This window comes from Esox lucius, chromosome 15, assembly GCF_011004845.1.
Source record: "Esox lucius isolate fEsoLuc1 chromosome 15, fEsoLuc1.pri, whole genome shotgun sequence".
Taxonomy (NCBI): Eukaryota; Metazoa; Chordata; class Actinopteri; order Esociformes; family Esocidae; genus Esox; species Esox lucius.
In genome coordinates, this window is record NC_047583.1 from 7,561,648 (window position 1) to 7,584,112 (window position 22,465).

Consider the following 22,465-nt stretch of genomic DNA (forward strand, 5'->3'; position numbering starts at 1 on the left):
GACGGTGGCCTTAATTCCCGGGACAACCCATTGTATTCTATAGATCCATGATGGCAAGTCATTTGGGAGAAGAAACCTGTTGAATGCCATACTTTAGCAACATGGCCTGGTATAAAGCACAACCTAAAGCCCTCAGGCACGAGGCATGCACACCTTGTGCTGCAGGACAGCACACGCTAATGATAGAACACTGCTGCCCAATCACAACAGCTCTCAACATTAGGAGGGTGGAAGTGTCTTTCTGCTAGAACCAAATGTTCACAAACACGAGCGCACGAGCACACTTTCACCCACTCCCACGCTAAATGTGGCCACCATTGTTAACAGGCTGTATTCAAGCCCTGGACTAGTAACAGAAATGCCATGGCGATACCACGGCTTTTGTTTGCCAAAGGCTCTAACACACAGGTCACACATTCATTTTGCATACACAATCAACCCCTCCATATAACTTTACAGAAAGAAATGTACAGGAAACATGAAACCACATAAATCAGCGGAGTGGTAACCTGCAACGAAACACCAGAAGTTTCTTATAATACTCTGTCAGACACCTGTACTTTTACCCCTCATTCATATAGGCACTTTCATGGCGCATGGCACTTACTCTAGAGTGACCCCTTTGGTCCTTCATAACACATAGATAAATCAGTTATATTATATGTTGCTGTGCTTACGTTAAGGAGCCCTTTCATCATTCATAAAGCATACATAAATGCTTTATATCATATAACGATCCAAGCAGATTCAGAAGACACAGCACTGTGATTACATTGAACATTGCACAGGGCTGTGAATGGTAACGTAATGTAGCTTGTCCCTGATCATCCAGTTCTTTCCAGGAGATACTGCATGATCTTTTGAACCTTAAAAGTGACAACAACAATGAAATGATTTGGTTTTGTCACAATTATTTTAAACTGAGCAAGCTAGATATTATGGTTAATTAGCAATTTTTTATAGTGGGTTAGCGATCTACAGAGGTGTAAAAAGTGCAAAGTAAAAGTACTCGGCTATGTTCACCAGTTTTGGGAAGTTCCTAAGGAAGAGTTTAAAGACCAGGTAAACAGAGTTCATAAATAACCTTAATTGATAATTTACACTTTTATTTAATTGATCAATGGTTAGATTTGAACTTCCTTTATCTGATTACTTAGATTTTAATTAGACACTTCCCTAAAGTGGTGAATACAGGCGAACCCAGCTGATTACTTTTTGTACTTTTTACACCTCTGGCGATCTAGCAATTTAGCTAGCGTATGTTGCCAATGTTAGCTATTTACCCATGGTAAGCAGCATACACTAACAACTAGCTTGCTGACTAGCTTAAGTAATATAAATGTCACTATGTCACCTAACTCAACATGTACCTAACTACTGCAAACATCTTTACAATCAATAAGTAACAGGTTACACACTTGTTTTGTGGTATATGGCCGATATACCAAGACTTAGGGCTGTAACTACACGCTCTGCATTTCTTTAGCCTTGGTACTGTGGCCATATACCACAAATCCTGAGGTGTCTTATTGCTTGAACCCAGTATTTAGCGGACAATGTTTTCCAAAGCAGTATACAGTTGTGATTGAATACATTACAATGGGTGGAATGAAACACACTAGCCTAGCCATTGCATGACAATGTTGTCGATACATTGAGAAGCCTCACTTGAAAATGATTCATAAAAACCTTTTTAAGCAATGCTTCATCCACCTCTTCTCAAGGGCAGGTTTATGTCATATAACAGATTTTCACCTTTGACATCGGTATTTGTAGCACAGTTATGCCATGTTAATGAAACCTTGCTTTGTAACACATGAACGTATGAAGCATGTATGAACAGTACATACTTTAAAGTGGGACCGGAAAGAGAAAGAGGAGACTGAACAGAGTGACGTTCAGAGGAGATATTGGATGATTCTCACCTGTCACTCGAATGGTGTAGTTGCTGAGTACTGTGTTGCCATGGGTGACGCGACAGGAGTACATGCCAGAGTCCTCGTACGACACGTTGATGATGCGCAACACTCTCTGGCCCAGAAGTGTTCTGTTGCTTGGCAACACACCACTGCCATCCTTGAACCAGGTGACAGGTTGGGCGGGGCCGTCAGGGTTACAGGACAAGTCCAGAGTGTCACCCGTGGCAACAACATAGTCCTCCAGGAACACAGTCTCACTGGACACAGAGTCTGGAGGGACAGAGGACAGAGGTTAGAAGACTAGTACAGAGTCATGGGAAAGAAGGAGGACAGAGTCAGGGGACAGTGTCAGAGGACATAGGAGAGAAGACAGAGGACAGGGGACAGAGAAGAGAGTCAGAGGATGTAGAACAGAGAACAGAGGCCAGAGGACAGGGAACAGGGTCAGAGACAGAGGACAGAGTCAGTGAACAGAGGACAGAGTCAGAGGATAGAGTCAGAGGATAGAGTCAGAGGACAGGGAACAGGGTCAGAGACAGAGGACAGAGTCAGAGAACAGAGGACAGAGTCAGAGGATAGAGTCAGAGGACAGAGAACAGAGGCAGAAACAAAAATAACAGAGAAAGAGGATAAGGACAGAGTTAGAGGACCGAATGAGAGGACAGACTCAGCTATGGAGGGAGAGAGATGCTGTTTATGTGCCAGGAACACTCCCCTCTCTCCATCCCTTTCCTCCTCTCTCCTCATATCTCTCTCATTCTATATCCTTTTATCCAGCGACCGACCCCAACCGGGAAAACGTGTAAAGTCAACCAGGCTACCGTACAGTAATTATGACACGCAGAAGTGGAGAGGTGGAAGAGAGAGAGAGAGAGAGAGAGAGATGAGAGAGAGAGAGAGAGAGAGAGAGATGAGAGGTTGAAATGAAGAGTAGCGGCCAGATGATCTACGCAGAAGATCCATTTTATAATATCAATTATAGATAAACCACTCCATCCCTGCCTATCTGCCTCAGTGTGATGGTACCTGCCTGAAAACTGACGTGTGGAAATACAGGGGCGCTAATCTGCTGTGTTCCTCCCTGATGTGTCCCGGTGAATCCCACAGAAAGGCCAGAGGGTGGATTGAGATTAACATCTGTGCTTTCTCCCCTCCTGACGCTGGTTTGACAGAGGGCCCATTGAGGAGCTTTAAAAAGGGAAAACAGGGAGTCCACAGGGGTGGAATAAACTACAGCAGCCCGTATGAATTACGGCCCTGGCTTTCATATGCGTGTGTGTGTGTGTGTATACTGAATATGTGAGTGTGTGTGTGTGTCTGTGTGTGTGTATTAATGCTGGTTTATATTACAACTTAATGCTCTTGTGAAAGAAAATAAGAAAATCTGTGTTAGAAGGTTAAACGGTGTTCATGATGGAGTGGCGGACTGTGTGGAGTCCAGCCTCCAGCTTTACAGGCCTTCTGAACAATAACAGAGAGGCAGAGGCTGAACTACTTCAGGTTCATACTTAAACAATTCAGCATAAAATACTGTATGTGAAACGGTGTGACACTGTCACCATGGTGACGAGGTAGTAACGATGTGGTACCATAGCAATGAGGCATATGAAGAGGAACTATTATGTCATCCTAACAACCATCCGACAGCGCTGAATCTGGAGGAACATGGTGAGTTAAAAGAGGGAGAACCTTCGATGGACTGGTTAATGAGTTTATAGAGCACCACATTGCAACACCAAAATCATTAAAATAATAACCAAATGATTACATTACTGCTAGCTTTGATCTCTGGGAAACTAATGTAGGGACACACTCTCTTTCATGTTCACAAACACACACTATCACACGCACAAACTGACATGCACACACACAAACTTACACAAAAATACACCAACGCAAACACACACAGACACACACACACTCACACTCACATCACTTTCATGTTTTCTCTGCCTCAGGCATACTTTTGTAATTTATTTAAGAAAAGGACTTGTCTTCTATTGCATTAGAAAAACAATATCTAGAGACAGAATCCATATTCTCTCTGGAGTTCAATCAGTGGGTGAGAATATCCCTTTCTGTTTCTGAAAACGTGTTTTAAGGATATGGGAGGAGGGGGGTCGGGATGGGTGCGGGGTTTTCAGACTCAGTCTGTAGGGAAGCACTGCTCTGGCCTGGCCTCAGACTGGAGGGAAACCCACTGCTCTGGCCTGGCCTCAGACTGGAGGGAAACCCACTGCTCTGGCCTGGCCTCAGACTGGAGGGAAACTCACTGCTCTGGCCTGGCCTCAGACTGGAGTGAAACTCACTGCTCTGGCCTGGCCTCAGACTGGAGGGAAACTCCCTGCTCTGGCCTGGCCTCAGACTGGAGGGAAACTCACTGCTCTGGCCTGGCCTCAGACTGGAGGGAAACTCACTGCTCTGGCCTGGCCTCAGACTGGAGGGAAACTCACTGCTCTGGCCTGGCCTCAGACTGGAGGGAAACTACCTGCTCTGGCCTGGCCTCAGACTGGAGGGAAACTCACTGCTCTGGCCTGGCCTCAGACTGGAGGGAAACTCACTGCTCTGGCCTGGCCTCAGACTGGAGGGAAACTCCCTGCTCTGGCCTGGCCTCAGACTGGAGGGAAACTCACTACTCTGGCCTGGACTCAGACTGGAGGGAAACTCACTACTCTGGCCTGGCCTCAGACTTCAGGGGAAACTCTCTGCTCTGGCCAGCCCTCTGATAACCACCTAGCCTGGACCCTCCTGAGAGGTCAAGGGCAGCCAGGCTGTGTGGAAAACAAGCTGCTATTTGTCTCCTTGAGTGGTGATGCAAGTAGTGTTCCTAATGTTGGAATCCTATTTCAACATTTTGATTGTGGATTTAAATGAACCATTTAAAATGCATTTGTGTGTGTAATGGGGTGTTTGTGTGTGTCTGTGCATTTCTGAAGTGTGTGTGTGTTTGTTTATTGTGTGGTGTGTGTTTGTGTGATGTGTGTGTTTAATGTGTGTTTGTGTAGTGTGTGGTGTGTGTTTGTGTAATGTGTGGTGTGTGTGTGTGTGTTTGTGTTATGTGTGGTGTAGTGTGTGTGTGTAATGTGTGGTGTGTGTGTCTGTGTGTATGTGTCTGTGTGTGTGTGTTTGTGTAATGTGTGGTGTGTGTGTGTGTGTTTGTGTAATGTGTGGTGTAGTGTGTGTGTGTGTTTGTGTGTAATGTGTGGTGTGTGTGTCTGTGTGTATGTGTCTGTGTGTGTGTGTTTGTGTAATGTGTGTGTGTGTTTGTGTAATGTGTGGTGTGGGTGTGTGTGTATGCTCCTGACAGTGTAACAGTAGTTCTACTGTCCTGGATGGATTCATGTACCGCTGCAGGGAGAAATACCAACATGTTCAAACACTGAGCAAACGTGTGCACACAAACATGCATGCACACACACACACACACACACACACACACACACTAGTTTTAGCGTGGCTGTAGTTGTAATGTGTTGTTGATTTAGTGCTGACAGAATAATGTGTGACTGTTCTCAGCCCGCTCTGTGATGCAAGAGACGCATAACAGGTTTAAACAAGATGGCCAACCAGTCAGGAAGTTGTCAGCCAGCACAGTAGGTATTCCACAAGCTATGTCCAAATTGCAGCCTATTACATATGTATTGTACTACTCTTAAAACTTATTCCCTACTTAACCACATATCCACATTATAAGACCCCAGTATATAACCACACAATCACGTTCCACTACCACTAAACCAGGCTATACAATCACAACCATTAAATGACATTATACCATCATGCAATACAACCACATCACCTCTAAAACACACTATAAAATCACCAAACCAGACTATAAAACCACTAAACTGCGCAATATTGTACACCCTCTAAACCACACTAAACAACCACTAAACCACACTATACAACCACTAAATCATGCTTTACAACCACTAAACCACGCTAGACAACCACTTAACCACAACATATAGCCACTAAACCATGCTACACAACCATTAAACCACACTATACAACCACTAAATCATGATATACATCCACTAAACCATGATATACATCCACTAAACCACACGACATAACCACACAACCACTAAACTACCGTAAAACAACCAGGCTACTAACAACTACAGATGGAGGTAGTCTCTAAACTAAGCCAACCAGGCTGTAAACAATCAGGTGGTAAACGACCTGTTTATTGCAGGTAATTAGGCATACGCTCCATCTGTTTCGAAACTTGCCTTCCACTGAACTAGAAAAAAATACTTTCCACCTCAACTCATGGATAAATCAGGGGCAATATTCTCTGTACACAATTTTGTGTGAGCTCATCAGTGTCTGTATGTCTGTACATGCGTGTGTGTGTGTGTGTACGTGTGTATGTGTGTACAGCAGTGGGACCTGTGTGTATCTCAACAGTAAAAAGAGTACGTTATGTAAGTCTACATACAATAATGAATGGATAAGTTGCCAATAAAATGAGGTTTGGGCTGAATGGAGGATGCTGTTTTCTAGGGACGACTGTTGACAGACGAGGTCAATGGGGACAGCAGTACAATGTCAAAAATGATGATTTATTGCATTTGCTCTGTCTGTGTCTGTCAGTGTACCACAGCGCAGAGCAGCATGTGACTATTAGGGCAACACCCTGAAAGGCCTATTCTCTATTTAATGCAGCTTAAAACTTCAACACGTTTGTGGTGGTTAGACTTTTAACCTAATGCAAGAGAACGGCGTGGATTGTAGAATGAGCAGCGTGACACCTTGATTAGTGCGTAATTTTTTTCAGCCATCAATTATATTTATGGGCCCAAATCAAGTTTCTATTTCACAATGTTGTTGGTTGCAAACTAATAACAACAAATAAACATTGCAATAAGATAGGTTTCTGTTTATAAAGGTTTAGGTCACGTAAAAACATTTGGACAAAATTTTACCTTGACAAACTTCACAAAGCCTGTTTCTAACTGTGTTCATTAATATTGATCAACAGACATAAGGTCCCACCTCTTGCGACTACAGGAGGAAAACTCTATTTACAAACCCTTACATATAAATTGTGCATTTTGGATATATACATCTTTTACAACACTAGAAAGCAAATATGAATATGTCACACGTCCCTGAAGGCTATTGTAATGCAAACGTGTCCTCTCCTGTGTTTGTGTCGGCCAAAGACACCTCCATACTACACCCTTATACCCCTATACTCCACCCTAACCTCACTATACTCCACCCTAACCTCACTATACTCCACCCTAACCTCACTATACTCCACCCTAACCTCACCATACTCCACCCTAACCTCACTATACTCCACCCTAACGTTACTATTCTGCCCCTTAAATCCACTATACTACACTTTGAATTCACAAAGCTCCATCCAAATACCACTATACAACACCCTAACACCACTTTACTATTCCCTAATATCACTACACTTCACCCTAATACCACCATACACTACTATACTACACCCTAAAACCACTATACTACACCCAAACACCACTATACTACACACTAAAACCAGTATACTACACCATACTACACCCTAAAACCACTATACTACACCCAAACACCACTATACTACACACTAAAACCACTACACTACACCATGCTACACCATACTACACCCTAAAACCACTATGCTACACCCTGATACCACTAAACCCCCCAACATTACAATACTACACCCTTACTCCACTTTACTCCACTCTAATACCATTATACTCCGCCCTTAACTCCACTTTACTACATCCTACTATGCCATCCATCCTTTCTCCAGATTCATGCTCAGTAAACCCTGTTCGGAAGCCAGAGGTTTGTGTTGCTCCTGTTTGGCTCTTTGCTCCCTGAAAATTGCCCCACTGCCAACGCTGGGTAACCTCAACCCCCCCAACATGGCTGTGTCACACGACCTTCAAACAGGATCTGACGAGTCCCACCCCTCCCCCCCTTTTACACACCGTAAAATAACACATTTCTCTTTCTTCATTTCACGGCTATGCTGATTGTAAACCCTGTTGTTCTTGATAAAAAAGTCTCTCCCTTTCTCTCTCTCTCTTTCTCTCTCTGGTTCTTTCTCTGGGCCCGCCGCGGCAGCTAATCTGTCTTTAATATGGTGGGGCCGGATGTAAACAGCTCTGGACAATGTCCCTAATCTGAGCTGTCCTGACAACCCCACACTGCCAGAACCATCACTCTGCTCAGAGGAGTGCAGTAAAAGGATCAAGGGACACTGAGAAAAAAGGGGTCCCCAGCTTGTTGCCTCTTTTCTTGGCTGAGTTGAGACGTGCTCGATCAAAAGCCCCCTGAAACAACGTTAAAGATAGACACTGCTTCCAAACCTCACGCCTCCCCTCCTTCTCCTCCCCTCCCTCTCCCCTCTGCCGTTCTTCTGCTCGGCTGCTAACAAGCATCTGAAGCTCCTGTTCCTCCAGAGTGTCTTGGCAGAGACCGATCGACTCTTTTCAGAGACCCCCCCCACCTTTAGAATGAGGCTGTGTTGAGTCCATGATAATTGTGATTCCAAAGACAGACTGGCCTAGTTTCAATTCAGAGACTAGTGTTAGTCTGAGGGTTGGACTACGCTGCTGCCCGCTGTGTGTGACGGTATATGTGTGTGTGTGTGTGTGTGTGTGTATGTGCAGCGCTAACTATGTAGCTAGTTGGTTAGCAGCCTGGTTGTATTGACTGGCTCAGCTTGCAAGCAACCTAATATTGCAGAAATGTGTGCTAGCATTCATTCCCTATTATCAATGATCTGCCCCGCGGTGCACACAAATGTTCAGTTACATTCACCGTTCAGTTACGTCTGACTTCCTTACGAAGACATCCTCAACTGTTCACTGTTCCATTTTAGATTAATACAAGCAGTTTTTTTAGGCAGACATTTGCATTTCTCTTTTTACAGCGTCACGTTGTGGCAGAAGTACTTTTGGCTATCGCAGTACCCTTTGAAATACGAGACAGACCAGATTGGGCGGAATAGAAGTGATATCTGACATTAGACGATGACCAGGATGGAAATATCACCTGATGGACCCCCTCTCTGATAGAATATGTAGACACGAGGTTAGGGGTCAGGGGTCAGCGACTGAGTGAAACACTGAACTTTACCCTTTCTCATCCACTCCGACTATGGGGTTTGACTCCACAGACCCCCTGCTATCTGACAGACTGATGACCTGTGTAGGACTCTGGACCCCAGCCCTTCGCTGGTCTCTGTGACCCCTGATGACCAGTGCTGACCCCTGCATACCAGCAGGTCTGACCGGTCCTATTCCTGACCTAGTGTACACGCAGGGGAGTGGGTTGATAACCTCTCAGCTCCACTCAGCTAAACCATTCGCGACCATGCTTAGTACACTGTTTAGTTCAATATGTTTGACTGTGTGAGGCTCCCACCCCTACACCTCTCTCTGCCCTCTCTTCCTCCTGTACGCTAACTTGTCCTCCTCCCTTCCTCCCTCCCTCTCTCCCCCTGTGCCTCCTCCAGCCGAACCCAGAGAGAGCAGCCTCTGTTCGGAAGAACAACTGGAGACAGTTGTCCTGGGGCGTCTAGGACGCGGGGCGCATCGCCCTAGAAGTCCACCACACGGGGGTTCTGCTGCAGCCCGCTCAGTTCTGTTAGTGTTGACACACCAATAGAACGCCATTGACAAGGGAAGTTTTCCAGCGGCGTGACAGCCAAGCTGCTTCCAGCACAGACAGGCGCTAGCAGCTTTAGGAATGTAGCTGTCCTGAAGTAAAGCCTGGATGGACAAGAGTAGGACAGAGAGGAAGGCTGAGTTTGGGTTTAATATTAGATATCACACACAGGCACAAAACAAACACACACAAAACACACACACAAGCACCTCTGATTGTCAACATGTAACAGAAGCACGTATGGGGGCTGAGAGGCTCGGCACGCGCTGGGTGGAGCGACACATGGCTGGCGTCGGAACAGAGAAAGTACGAAACGGAGAGAAAGAGGGAGCAGATGTGGATGAGGAGAGCGGATGACGATGACCAGCAACCCAACTGGAGACCACTGATGGTTTTGTTCACAAGCTGACCAGGCTTCACAAGTCAAAGCAGGCTGGGCGACAGGGCTGGATGAAGTAGGATGTATTACGCAAGCTGGATGACAGGGTCGGATGAAGTAGGATGGATAAAGCAGTCTATATGACATGGCCAGATGAAGCAGGCTGGATGACAGGGCCGGACGAAGTAGGATGGATGAAGCAGGCTGGATGAGAGGGCCGGATGAAGTAGGATGGATGAAGCAGTCTAGGTAACACGGCCGGATGAAGCAGGCTGGATAAAGCAAGCTGGATGACAGGGATGGATGAGATAGGATAGATGAAGGAGTCTAGATGACATGGCCGGATGAAGCAGGCTGGATGACGTGAGTATTTTGGAATGTTCTGGTCCGCCGGTATTGTTCACTATTGTGAACCTGGTTGAACCCGGGTTGTTTGAAGTGGGGCGAAAAGAGGAAGTAAGTAGTGACTCCGACTACATTTTAGCATTGGTGAGAGGATATCTCAGCGGAGAGCTCGGGAGGTCACCAGGAGAAGACAGTAAGGATGGTTCATCAATCAGTGCTTTGCTGTTCACTTTCACACCCCTTGGGGAAGACTTGCCTTAACCATAGATCCTCCTGAAGAGATGAGTGTTCAGTAAAACCTATAGGTTGAGACTGAGTCTGTCACATGAATCAGCAGATCATTCCACCCCAATGGAACAAGTCCTACCTCCACCATGTTTTATGGAAACATACCACTGTGTGTCATCGAGATAACAATAAAAAATGACATTCCTTGATGACATCACCAAGAGACAGCATATATAGTGAAAACAAAAGGTCCCAAAACAGAACCTTGAGGAACACCAAAGCTCATAGGACAGATCATCCACATATAGGAAATTATACATTTCTGACACAAAAGACCTAAACCAGGCAAACATGGTGTTGACCGATATGGGTTTCAAATCTCCTTAAAATAATGTAGTGATCAATTGTGTTGAAGGCAAGACCAAGAAGCACGAGAACAGATGCAGAATGTTTCAGAGGAATAGGAGATCCTATCATGATCTTTTTGTCAAAGAAGTTTATGAATTAATTGATACCAAACTGGATTAATTGATGCCAACTTTACTTGTGGAATGCTGCTTTAAGTAAGCTTTGCAACTCCATAAGAAATTTGATTGGATTGTTTTTGTTCTCCTAAATCTCAATGGAAACATGTATGTTGTCGATCTGGTTAATAACATGTCTGTCTGACTTCAATAAAAGTCACATGTTGGAGTGAGAGAAAGAGAGCAAAGAGTCCTTACTGGACTCAGATATTAAATGTCGACTGTTTGAAGATGATTTAGTGTTTCTATTTTAAAACAAGACGCCCACAGGAGCTCCTAGATCTTCTGTACAGATTATTTCATCTGACAGTGAATCTCAGTAAGGTGAAATAAGGGTAAAGTAATTGCCTCAAAATATTTAATCTTGCAAAATGTCAAATACATAAATACTTACTGTAAACCAAGGGTACATAGTGACAAAATACCTGATCATTCATACTTTGCAGACTGTTACAGCACGGTACATAGCTATTAATATAACATTAGAAATTTACTTGGAATATCTGATGGTTAATTTAACTTTAAAATCAGAATCATTTAAATTAAATGTTTCATATTGTACACTTGCTTTGTCAGTGTAAATAAGTGTTTCCCATGCCAATAAAGACACATTGAATTGTGACCAAGGGCAATGGAATGAAGACATGCAAACTCTGTCTGCAGTCACACAGTGAGCAAATATTTAGTGGTGTTCCTGTGCTGGCTTGGTTCAGTCCGACAGCCTGAAGAGAAGAGTCAAACCTTAACTACCCCCCATTCTTTGTCACTCTCCTCTCGCTCTTTCCCTCTCTCCTCCTTCCCCTCTCTGCCCCCCACTCCTGATACAAGGAGCTTCTTTGTTCCTCTTCATGTTTCTTATCTGTAACTAGCTCAACAATTTCCTCAAGGGGAAAAGAAGTGTAATTAAAAACCATCCGTCCATCAACACACCTGTCAGATTTTTAGTCAGCACAGTCTCACCCTCTCCCTATCTGTATTTCTCTACCTCTCTCCCTCGATCATATTTACATTTCAATTTAAAGGGCGTTATTGGCATGGGAAACATTTCAACATGTTCACATTAACAAAATAAATTGGGGAAAAAGAAAGACCTAATAAATAACAACAGTGAGAGGAAACAAGTGAGACAAAACCATTTACAAGCAAAACTTTGGATCATCCAATGGCGTGAAAACAATCCAGGTATGAGCATCAATGTATTACCGACCCAGGTATGAGCATCAATGTATTACCGACCCAGGTATGAGCGTCTATGTATTACCGACCCAGGTATGAGTGTCTATGTATTACCCACCCAGGTAAGAGTGTCTATGTATTACCGACCCAGGTATGAGCATCAATGTATTACCGACCCAGGTATGAGTGTCTATGTATTACCGACCCAGGTATGAGTGTCTATGTATTACCGACCCAGGTATGAGTGTCTATGTATTACCGACCCAGGTATGAGTGTCTATGTATTACCCACCCAGGTATGAGTGTCTATGTATTACCAACCCAGGTATGAGTGTCTATGTATTACCGACCCAGGTATGAGTGTCTATGTATTACCGACCCAGGTATGAGTGTCTATGTATTACCGACCCAGGTATGAGTGTTTATGTTAATGTGACCCACACATGACTCTCAATATATGGCTATTTGTATAAGACATGACAAGCGAGGTGTTCAATTCAACCCCAGGAACGGGTGAGAAAGGAAGAACAGAGATTAATAGGAGAGTGCACGAGAGAGGGAGCTAGGAGAGAAAGAGTGGAAGAGAGTTAAAGGGATGTGAAGAGAGAGAGAGAGAGAGAGAGAACAGGTGGCGTGAATGGGAAGAGAAGAACAGACAGACTATTCTGACTGTCATCCATTATTCAGTCAATGATGCCAGCAGCCTGATACAAACAGCATTATAATGGGATTTGTTGCACAGAAAACACACACACTACATTACACTAGACACCACACACACATACATACATGCAGTTTTCTTTGTCAGTTTGGTCCCATTCACTCAAGCATGGGAATTTCCCACATATCTTAATACAAAAAACATAACAGATCATCAAAAAAGGCCTTTTTTCAAAATTCACAAAAGCGCATTAAACATGCTTGGAAGACATGCTTCACACTGAAATACATGGTGTTTATGTAAATACATGCATAACTTTTGATAGGATTTTGTTGTCTCTAGTGTTAAAATACCTTTGACTATCACTATAGTCATTGTTCCTTATTGATACCTCAATCATTTGGTGAATATACTGTATATATTTTACATTGTTTTGCTTGCCACGTGCAGATTGAGATGTACAGAGTGCAGGCTTCAATCTCATTGAGTGAGTTCCTCAATGAGATTGTGTTTGATCATGTTAGGTTCCAGCATCCATTTTATAGTATTAGGTACAATTTATTAGATAAAATTATGTTGCAATATCAGTTTTTTGCATCAGTCATTGTAGATGTCTTCATTGATCACACTTTTGACTATGGCCAAGAAATTAACTATAAATAACTTTAATTAACTATAATAAATAGTAGTAGATTATCTTTAGCACTTCAACGACCAACGATCATGAAACATGTCTTAAATTGTTTGGTCTTGGACCATCTGGTTGTTAAAATGACTGAACTGAGAGAATTGCATTGTTATGTTCTGATGAATTAAACAATGTTCTCATTATATTTCACCAAAGACAGCGATCACTGATCTTGAGCTGAATGGTTTAGAAACCAAATGAATGAAAAATCTGTTGTTTTGAAAGCAAGACGGGAATGGGTTACACGTGTGATCAGTTTGGAGTGCTGTACTAAGAATTTAGAAAAAAAACCTAAATATTATTGATTATAGTATCAAAGCGACAAAAAAAACGGTCTATATATAAGAGTCAATCTAAGAGAGCTGGACTCTGTCCCGATAGCACCAAAATCCATCTCTTTGACATTAGCGACAGAAAGCATGTGTGTGTGTGGAATCCCTAGTGTGTGTAGCAATGCGCGTGTGTATTAATGCAGTGTAGTGTGTGAAAGGTTCAAGTTAAATAACTCAGAGCGTCTTGGCTGTTGCCTCAGACCAGATTAGTGTGTTTGTGAGTGTGTCTGGATGCGCGTGTGTTTGGCTGTGGAAGTGTGAGGATGTTTGTGTGTGTCTGGTTGTTGTGTGTGTGTGTGTGTGATTCTGGGTGTGTGACAGGCAGTGGGAGTGTGTGTCTGTGTGTGTGTGTCTGGCTGTGGGAATGTGTGTCTGGGTGTGAGTGTGACTGACTGTTGGAGTGTGTGCCTGGGTGTGGGGTGTGTGTGTTTTGTTGCCTCAGAACAGATTACTTTAGTCTGTTGTTTCTTTGCGCAACGAGAAGAGATTAAACCAAACACAGAAACGTTTACTTTGGACTGATCTGCTGTTAGTGGGTTTATAAACCAGGGGAACAGATCTCTGCTGGGAGCTAACACAGCCAACTAAACACACACGCACAAGCCTAGTACATAAACCGGCATTAACTTTTATGTATATTTATGTGGCGTTGTCTTTTTAAATTTCCTCAGTAAAAGTTCATGTGAAAACATGAAATTGTCTTCCTGGGAGTATAAGGAGAGACAGAAAAGAGAGAGAGAAGATGGGAGGGAGAGAAAAGTAGGGAGCGATTAGGAGCTGTGTATTTACCTGTGGGCAGGGCGGTGGGTATCCTGGCAGTGGAAACGGGGAGAGGGATGAGGAGGGAGAGGCAAACGGGAAACCACAGGGCAACCATTCCTCTCATCTCCGCAAGGCTGGGTGGAGCTAGTGGGCCCATCGCCGACTCAGGAATCGTACCGGTGCATCATGGGTATCCGACAGAACCACTGCCTCCGTCACCATAGAAATAAATCCCAGATGCAACGCTCAAGGGCCTGAAACAGAGTCACAAAACGCAGTCAGTCAACGAGTCGGTCGGCCAGTTTGTAAATTAGCCAGTCACTCAGGGAGATTTTCAGACAGCCAGTTACTACATAGAGAATATGCTTCACAAAGTGGTGTAATACAAAGAGAACGAGGTTGAAGAATAAGTAGCAGCCACTGTAGAGCCTTGCGTAGCCCCAGCCCTGAACTGTGAACCCTAACCCCCGACTCTTCCACAATCAAGACTGTCGCCACATCACTCCTGTAGAGAGACGTGGGGTTAACTAGAAACACTCCTAACGTAAACAACCACTGTTCTGCCACCGACCACATTTCAAATGCAGTGTGATAGCCTGTTATTTTCACTGTAAAACCATCTAGGACCGATCACTGAGGTACATACAGAACCACTCAAAAATGTAGACACCTACTCACTGAAGAGTACTTCTTTATTTCTACAATTTTCCACATTGTTGAATAATAGCGAAGATGAGAATTCATGTAGTAACCAAAAAAAGTATCATATACAAATTAAAATGCATTTATATCTTAGATTGTTCAAAGCAGCCACTCTTTGCGTCGATGACAGCTTCAAACACTCTTGGCATTCTCTCAACCAGCTGCGTGAGGTAGTCACCTGGAATGCCAACAGTTTTGAAGTGTCCAAATATGCAGAGCACTTGTTGGCTGCTTTTCTTTTACCTGACAGTACACCTCACACCAAAGCATCTCAACTGGGTTTATGCCAGGTGATTGTGTTGCAATATCGCAGCACCACCACTCTTAATCATGGTCAAATAGCCCTTACACAGCATGGAGGTGTATTTTGGACCACTGTCCTGCTGCAAAACAATTTATAGTTCTACTAAGCGCAAACCAGGTGGCATGATGTATCACTGCAGAATGCTATGGTAGTAAGAGACAGTGTGTTACCAAAAATGCACCGCCACATCATCACACATCCTCCTCCATGCTTCACAGTGGGAACCACGCATCAAGATTATCCACACATATGGAGAACCCTCACTCTGCACCTCACCAAAACACAGCAGTTGGGGCCAAAAAAACTAACATTTGGACCAAAGGACAGATTTGGAAGGAATTCCACAAATGAACAGAAATTCCCTTGAATGACTAGGTGTTTCCAAACTTTTGACTGGTACTGTACATGCTCTTTATGTTCAATGTACAGTACATTAAAAAAATACAAAAACGTTATATATATTTTAATGAAAACAAATATTATTACTTAATACAAAAACGCAACCCTGTGTGGCAGTTATTGTCCAATCCATTGTCATTTTGTGCTCTGGCTTGCTCAGATGGTGTGGGTACCTGTTGGCTGAAATAGGTACGAGAGGGACATTCATAACCAGGTTCAAGGATATTAAAAAGGTGCTGAAACCCGGTATTCTCAACCACAGAGTACGGGGACATATCCATGGCTATTTACACACCCATCACTCTTGCTGGATTTCAGTGAGGAGATTAGTAAATTGTGTTGTGTTGTATCTTCGCTCAATCAGATCAATTCATGCAAGAGGCATTTAACACAGTGAAGATAGCTATTTTTTAAAATTCTTTTAAAATATGTATTCATTTCAGATTCACGTGTGAACAGTAAAGAGGCCCACGTAACATACGAATACATACCATGTTACAGCCCCACAGAACATATACCTGAGTCCTCTTTATGGTCACACTACATGCACTTAAAACCACTTCATGTTCACACTATATAAACTGAAGATGTACAGTGTTTACAGCACATGCACCTAAGACCACTTCACATTCACTGTACACTTATTACCAGTTAAGGCGGTAATATCCATCTTTCTCTCCCTCCTGTCTTTCTCTCCCTCCCTCCCTCTCTCCCTCCCTCGCTCCCTCCTTCAGTCCCTCCCTCTTTCCATCCCTCCCTCTCTCCCTCCTTCGCTCACTCCTTCCGCCCCTCCCTCCATACCTCATTCCCCAGCTACAGTAGCTGCTGATTATATACAGTAGCTCTCCAATAGAAGGGGAACATTTGTTGTGGTTGGCAGGTAGAAAAGGAGTAAGTTATTCAATGAATGAGAGGGGAGCACAAAAGAGAAAAGAGAGAGTGGCAGAGCGCGGGCACATAACCACGGCAGAGACAGAAAGAGACGAGGAGAAAGAGGGAGAGACAGGATAGAGGAGTGGAGAGAGGGAGAGATAGAAAGAAAGGGGAGGAGTGAGGAAGAGACAGAGAGACCAAGCTAGACACAAAAACAGAGAAAGAGAGAGAGATGTTGTACACTAGCTGGTTTGGGTCCTGTATGCTGATTGGCTAAAAGCTGTGCTTTGTCAGACTGTAACAGACGGTTTACAATAGAAATAAGACAACTAATGGATTTGTAATACAAGTCCAATATACCACTGCTATAATGACATACATGTTGAGTCGTACCTAAAAACAGCCCTTAGTGGGATACTGGCCATGTAGCTTCTTCTGTACTTACTTTTCATTGATTTAAAATATATTTTGAATATACAGTAGCTGTCAACTCACGATACAATTTCAAGACATTTAAACAAACCATATATTACTAAACTAAATTTACAGATAATATTTAATCATTAATAATTAATAAGATCATGAATCATTAATCATTCAAAACTAATATCTGAAGGGTGTGTTTTAAACTAAATAAAGCAAAATAAATTGTTCACATTCCTGTCATGTTTTCTTCAATCAACAACAGTCTGTTAGCCACATGATGAATGGTCACACCTTCACACTGTTGAACCAGTACAGACTAGATGAACCAACAAGTCTTCACAGTGTTGAACCAGTACAGACTAGATGAACCAACTAGTCTTCACAGTATTGAACCAGTACAGACTAGATGAACCAACAAGTCTTCACACTATTGAACCAGTACAGACTAGATGAACCAACAGTTCTTCAGACTGTTAACCCAGTACAGGACAGATGAACCAACATTTTCTGCAATATCAATAGAGCTGCTGGATCACTTTGTCATTTAGGGAAGAGGATTAAAAATATAGGTAGAGAAAGCAGAGGGTGTGAGAATAGAGGTATGTAAAGAGACAGCGTGAGAGAGAGAGAAAAAGAGAGCTAGCATAAACAGAGAGAAAGAGAGAGAAAGCCCCAGCTAACCAATCAGAAAGTCTGTTAGGGCGTCCAGCTGGTTGTGAGTGTTAGAATGCTTTCATCCTCTGAGTTTCCCTTAGAACTCAGCCCTACACTATAAAAAACGTAAAAGTTCTTGAAGGGTTCTATATTGCATTTGGGGTCCCATAACGAACACTTTCCCCTAATAACAACGCTTTTTAATGTTGACCTTTGTTTTTAAGAGCATGTATATTTCAGATGTTCAACAAGAAAGGAAACTGAGGAGCGCCTACAGATAGTTGGTCAGAAACACATCAACTCAACAAACTGCTCTTTTTGGACAGCGTTAGCCAACTGCTCTCTCTGGCCGCTCATTTCAGTGAAGCCCGACGCTAAGAAGTCGGCCGCAAATGTTTTCACAAATCAGAAAGGCCTTGTGCGGAGCAGTGTAAACAGAGATAACACGCATACTCGAAACGCACTCTCCCATAGTCACACACAACTCCCTATTGTGGACCTCTCCCGCTCTGATTTCCTATCTGTGGCAATATTGTCAAAAACACCTACATATAAGTAGTCTAGGTTGGCACTATCTGTAAGTCTAATTTAAGAAAATGCAAGGAAATGCAGACTGGTTCCAAAACAACACTTTTATGGTGACTGGCATGGTAAAATGTATTCTTTTTTACCAAGATATAGGCTCCAATTACCTTTCTATTAATGGAGAGAATCTGACAACTGTAATCTGTTTCTTTTCTACAACAAGCATTAGTAATTTTTCCGTCATTGTATCTGGTTTGTGCAGAGAAAAGTTCAGCAAACATTTAATAACCATAGTTCATTAATTTATGCTGTCAAATAACACAATAACAAAAAAGTAATCAAACAAAGATTCGATTCTCATTGTACTGGCAACGCCCTCCCAAGATACACATGAAGCTTTTACCGCGATTATGGTGCTTTTCTCCCTTTGATTTCTTTCTTTAGGTGTCAACCTTAGGCAAACAGAAGTATTGCATCATCAAAAGCATAGCTAATTACACACGTAGCCTCTCTATGACTCGCGACATGACAAATTGAATGACTTTGCTACAGTTTAATTAATTGCAAAATACCTCATATTGCATGTTTATTGGGTTGTGTAATTAGTAATCTAAATGTCCCAGGTGTTTGGCTACTACGGCTCTACCGCTTTCCGACCGTTTCCAACCGAGGAGGGCGATCTGACGTTAAGCCGAGCTCTGTGTACCCGGGGTTTACATCGCCACTCATTCACCCACAGACAGCCTCATATTATACGTACGTCAGACGTACACCGATGGAGCTGCATGGCGGTAGAGTTATGGTATGATGAGGATTCCGAATTACTGTAGACATATGGCGTGGTGGATACAGGCTATTCCCCGAAACGGAAAGTTGTCGCATAATTAGCCTACCGTTTTGCCTCGTGCGTCATTCACGAGAGAATGGCGGTTGCAATTAAGTTTATAGATGCTATTTTTAAATGTAGACTGCACAGCTGTAATTAACTGAATACTTAGACATAATTATAACAAAAATATTGTTGAATAACTATTCAAAATTATTATAAATGTAGTTGATAATCTATGTTATTGATTATCAACAAATTCCAATACATATTATTTATTGGACGACTGGGAGCGTCCAATAAATAAGTATTTATTGTAATCCCAGTCCAGGTCTGTAGCAACCTGCCCACTTCACAAACTGCAGCGGGAGTGTACGTCTCGGCTGATCCGACAGCATTAAAGATCGTGGAGCCCTGAGGTGCTCCGAGAGTTACAGCCCCGTACTACGCAGTATCAGATCCGTACTACGGTCCATATGACTCGCCTACAGACGCGACCACGTCGGGGAACACAGACAGACAGCTCCGCACTCTGCGACACCTGTCCGAGGTCCAGGCCAAGGGGGATCCGGAACAGAAGAGCTATGATAGCAGATAGCTCGTCCAGCGACTCAGCTCTCACATGCCGCTCACATACCCTCTTTAAGTGGTGTTATTAGAATTTAAGTGGTGTTATTAAGATGCCGACGGTAGCCACGGTCCAACTGGTTTCTAGTTAACCAACCTGTCTTTCTGTCTGTTTTTCTAACTCTGGAAGGCTTGAATCAAGGAAGTACGGTTTGCATTCAGCAGTCTTCTGTATTCACTCAACTTGATTACACTGCATAAACTGCAATAACCACAGCTTTCACAATACTGCTACCAATGTTAGCTGATAATAATAATAACGCAAATATATAATTTAAAAAAGCATTCTTACCCTCGGGTTGTAAATCCTTATTTAATCCCGTTTAACAAAAATCCTTTATAAAGTTAATTTTCACCAGAAAATTTACAAAAAACAGTCCCAATTTTCCAAAATCACACTATAGATTAATCCGTCACAACGTGTTGATATCGCTATGCTCTGCAGTTGTGAAATCAATTCCCAACAAGTAAACTGTCTGCTCCTCTCTTACAGTGGGCAGAGTGGACCCCCCGAAACGGTCTAGTTTTCCAGCACTGTGTTCTGCTGTTGTTTCCGACCAAAACGACAGTTGGTGACTATATCATCCAGATGACTTCATCCTGTCCTTGCTCTGGTCTTCGGTTAGGACCGCGGACCGGGAAAGAATAATCAGCGCGTGCCGCTCTGCTCCGTAGAGTTGCAGCCCGCCGCCTAGACACTCCCGGCTGAAGAATACAGGCTTGCGCGGATTGGTTGCTTGTGAAGCACAACTCCAGACCCACGCAGCGCTGCGCCGTGTACCGGATCCTACTGGCGTGTGAATGAAAAGCAGCTCCACTTTGAGATCCTCTCTCGGTGGCGATGTGGAGCCACGAGCTGCAGGCAGTTGGAAAAAAGAGCAAAGATCAGATTTCAAGCTTCGAGTGTCGCCTGCCAGCCCGCTCGAGGCATTCAGGAGAGTAGCAAGTGGGGAATGTTTGGGGGAGAGTTAGGGAGGAGGAAGGCGCCTCCCACCATCTCTTGTAGAATATTCAACTGTCATTTATTGGACTGTCTGTCTTTCCCACTGTGATCTTATGGAAACTGAGAAATATAAAATTAATACTACATTATTAACTTTTCAATAAACATAGACCGATATTTACTGTAACTGCGGGTATGCCTACTCTATGACGTGTTTACATGCCTATTAGCTGCCTAGCCATCTTTACCTATACTATTGCTACCTATTGCCAAATAGGTTAAAAAATAATACAGCCACTGTAAATAACGTTGCATGTTTCAGAATCGTATTCACTTTGGATGAATTGTTATTGTCCTCACAAGGTGAATAGATTAATATATGATGTCTGATAATACATACATGGATACAAACCCATGTATAAAAGACTTCGAAACCAGTTCACTGCTGTTTTTTCCCCATTCCCTCGAACCACGGACTATTTAGACCTGTGACACCTGGTAGCCTATAATAAAATACGCAACCCCAGCAATGTGTTTAAAGGCCGGTGAGTGATTGTTTCCCACCTTTTACACGACAGTTAACTGTATTTGACTATATTGTCTAGAGATCTGTATTTTAAAACAGATTACTGTATTCTCTGACTAGAACAATCCTCTAAAACAGATTTACTAATATTTCCTTGAGACCAGTCACCCAAAATAGATTAAATGTGTTCTCTAAAAGAATCAGTCCTCTAAAACAGATTTAAAGCAACCATTACGTTTCTTGTTTTAAAGTAGCTACGCTTTAAACGTCTCCATTATTTCAGAAACAAGCATTTCACTACACCATCGACAACATCTACTACAACGTAAACGTGACTAAACCTGAAATTATAGACCTATTATAGACCGATCAGTCTCAATTTATTGTAGCCTATAAACCAATCAGTACTCCAAAACAGATTTACTGTAGCATATTGACCAGTCACGAAATGCCGAAGAAGCAGCTTTAAACAACGTGTGAATTCGTGTAATCCACTAACTGTGCCATTTTATGGTACCATAAACTACAGATAGCACCTTTAAATGAGTCCCTCGGTAAGGGACTGGCTGACTGGGGTCAGAGTGAGGTGTAGGGTTAGGTGCCTGGGGTGGGCTGGCTATATGATGACTATCCATCTGTATTTGTCAGCAAGGTTGTCAGTCGGGTGTCATTTTAACTCCTTGGTGTGACAATCCACATTAACGCGTCATAAATAATATAGAATCAAACAAGCAATCCGAATGAACACACCATTAATTGAATAGAAAAGTTTGAATGTGAAAATGTAATATGGGTAACACTAAACTGTAATTAATTTATTTAAACAGCCATCTAACCATCCACTGCTTCCAATCTGCATATTCAACCCCCCGCCCCCCCCCCCACCCCAATTCCCAAGGTCCTCACTGTAAATGTATGTGTTCTTCAAGTTACCTGGGAAAAAAGGCTAAATAAATTATTTGAATTTAAAGTTCTGAGTACAAGGAGTATAGAAAGAGAGCA

The 22,465-nt window shown here is 43.0% G+C and overlaps 1 protein-coding gene and 1 long non-coding RNA gene across 10 annotated transcripts in view; one reads left to right on the forward strand and one right to left on the reverse strand.

Annotated features, from left to right (window-relative positions):
- Positions 1 to 20,609, reverse strand: part of fgfr3 (fibroblast growth factor receptor 3) — a 60,899-nt gene extending 40,290 nt beyond the window's left edge. For all 9 annotated transcript variants that reach the window (XM_029125441.2, XM_029125439.2, XM_029125440.2 and 6 more), the window contains exons 1-3: positions 20,287 to 20,609; positions 14,686 to 14,912; positions 1,926 to 2,189 (exon numbers count right to left, since the gene is read on the reverse strand). In XM_029125441.2, the coding sequence (XP_028981274.1) occupies positions 1,926 to 2,189; positions 14,686 to 14,815 (394 nt within the window). In that variant the 5' untranslated portion in view covers positions 14,816 to 14,912; positions 20,287 to 20,609. The remainder of the gene's footprint in view (positions 1 to 1,925; positions 2,190 to 14,685; positions 14,913 to 20,286) is intronic.
- LOC114840933 lies at positions 19,040 to 22,259 on the forward strand. The gene is made up of 3 exons (XR_003782932.2): positions 19,040 to 19,343; positions 19,694 to 20,139; positions 20,488 to 22,259. It is a non-coding gene; the product is annotated as an uncharacterized LOC114840933 (long non-coding RNA).
- Positions 22,260 to 22,465: the final 206 nt, after the last annotated feature.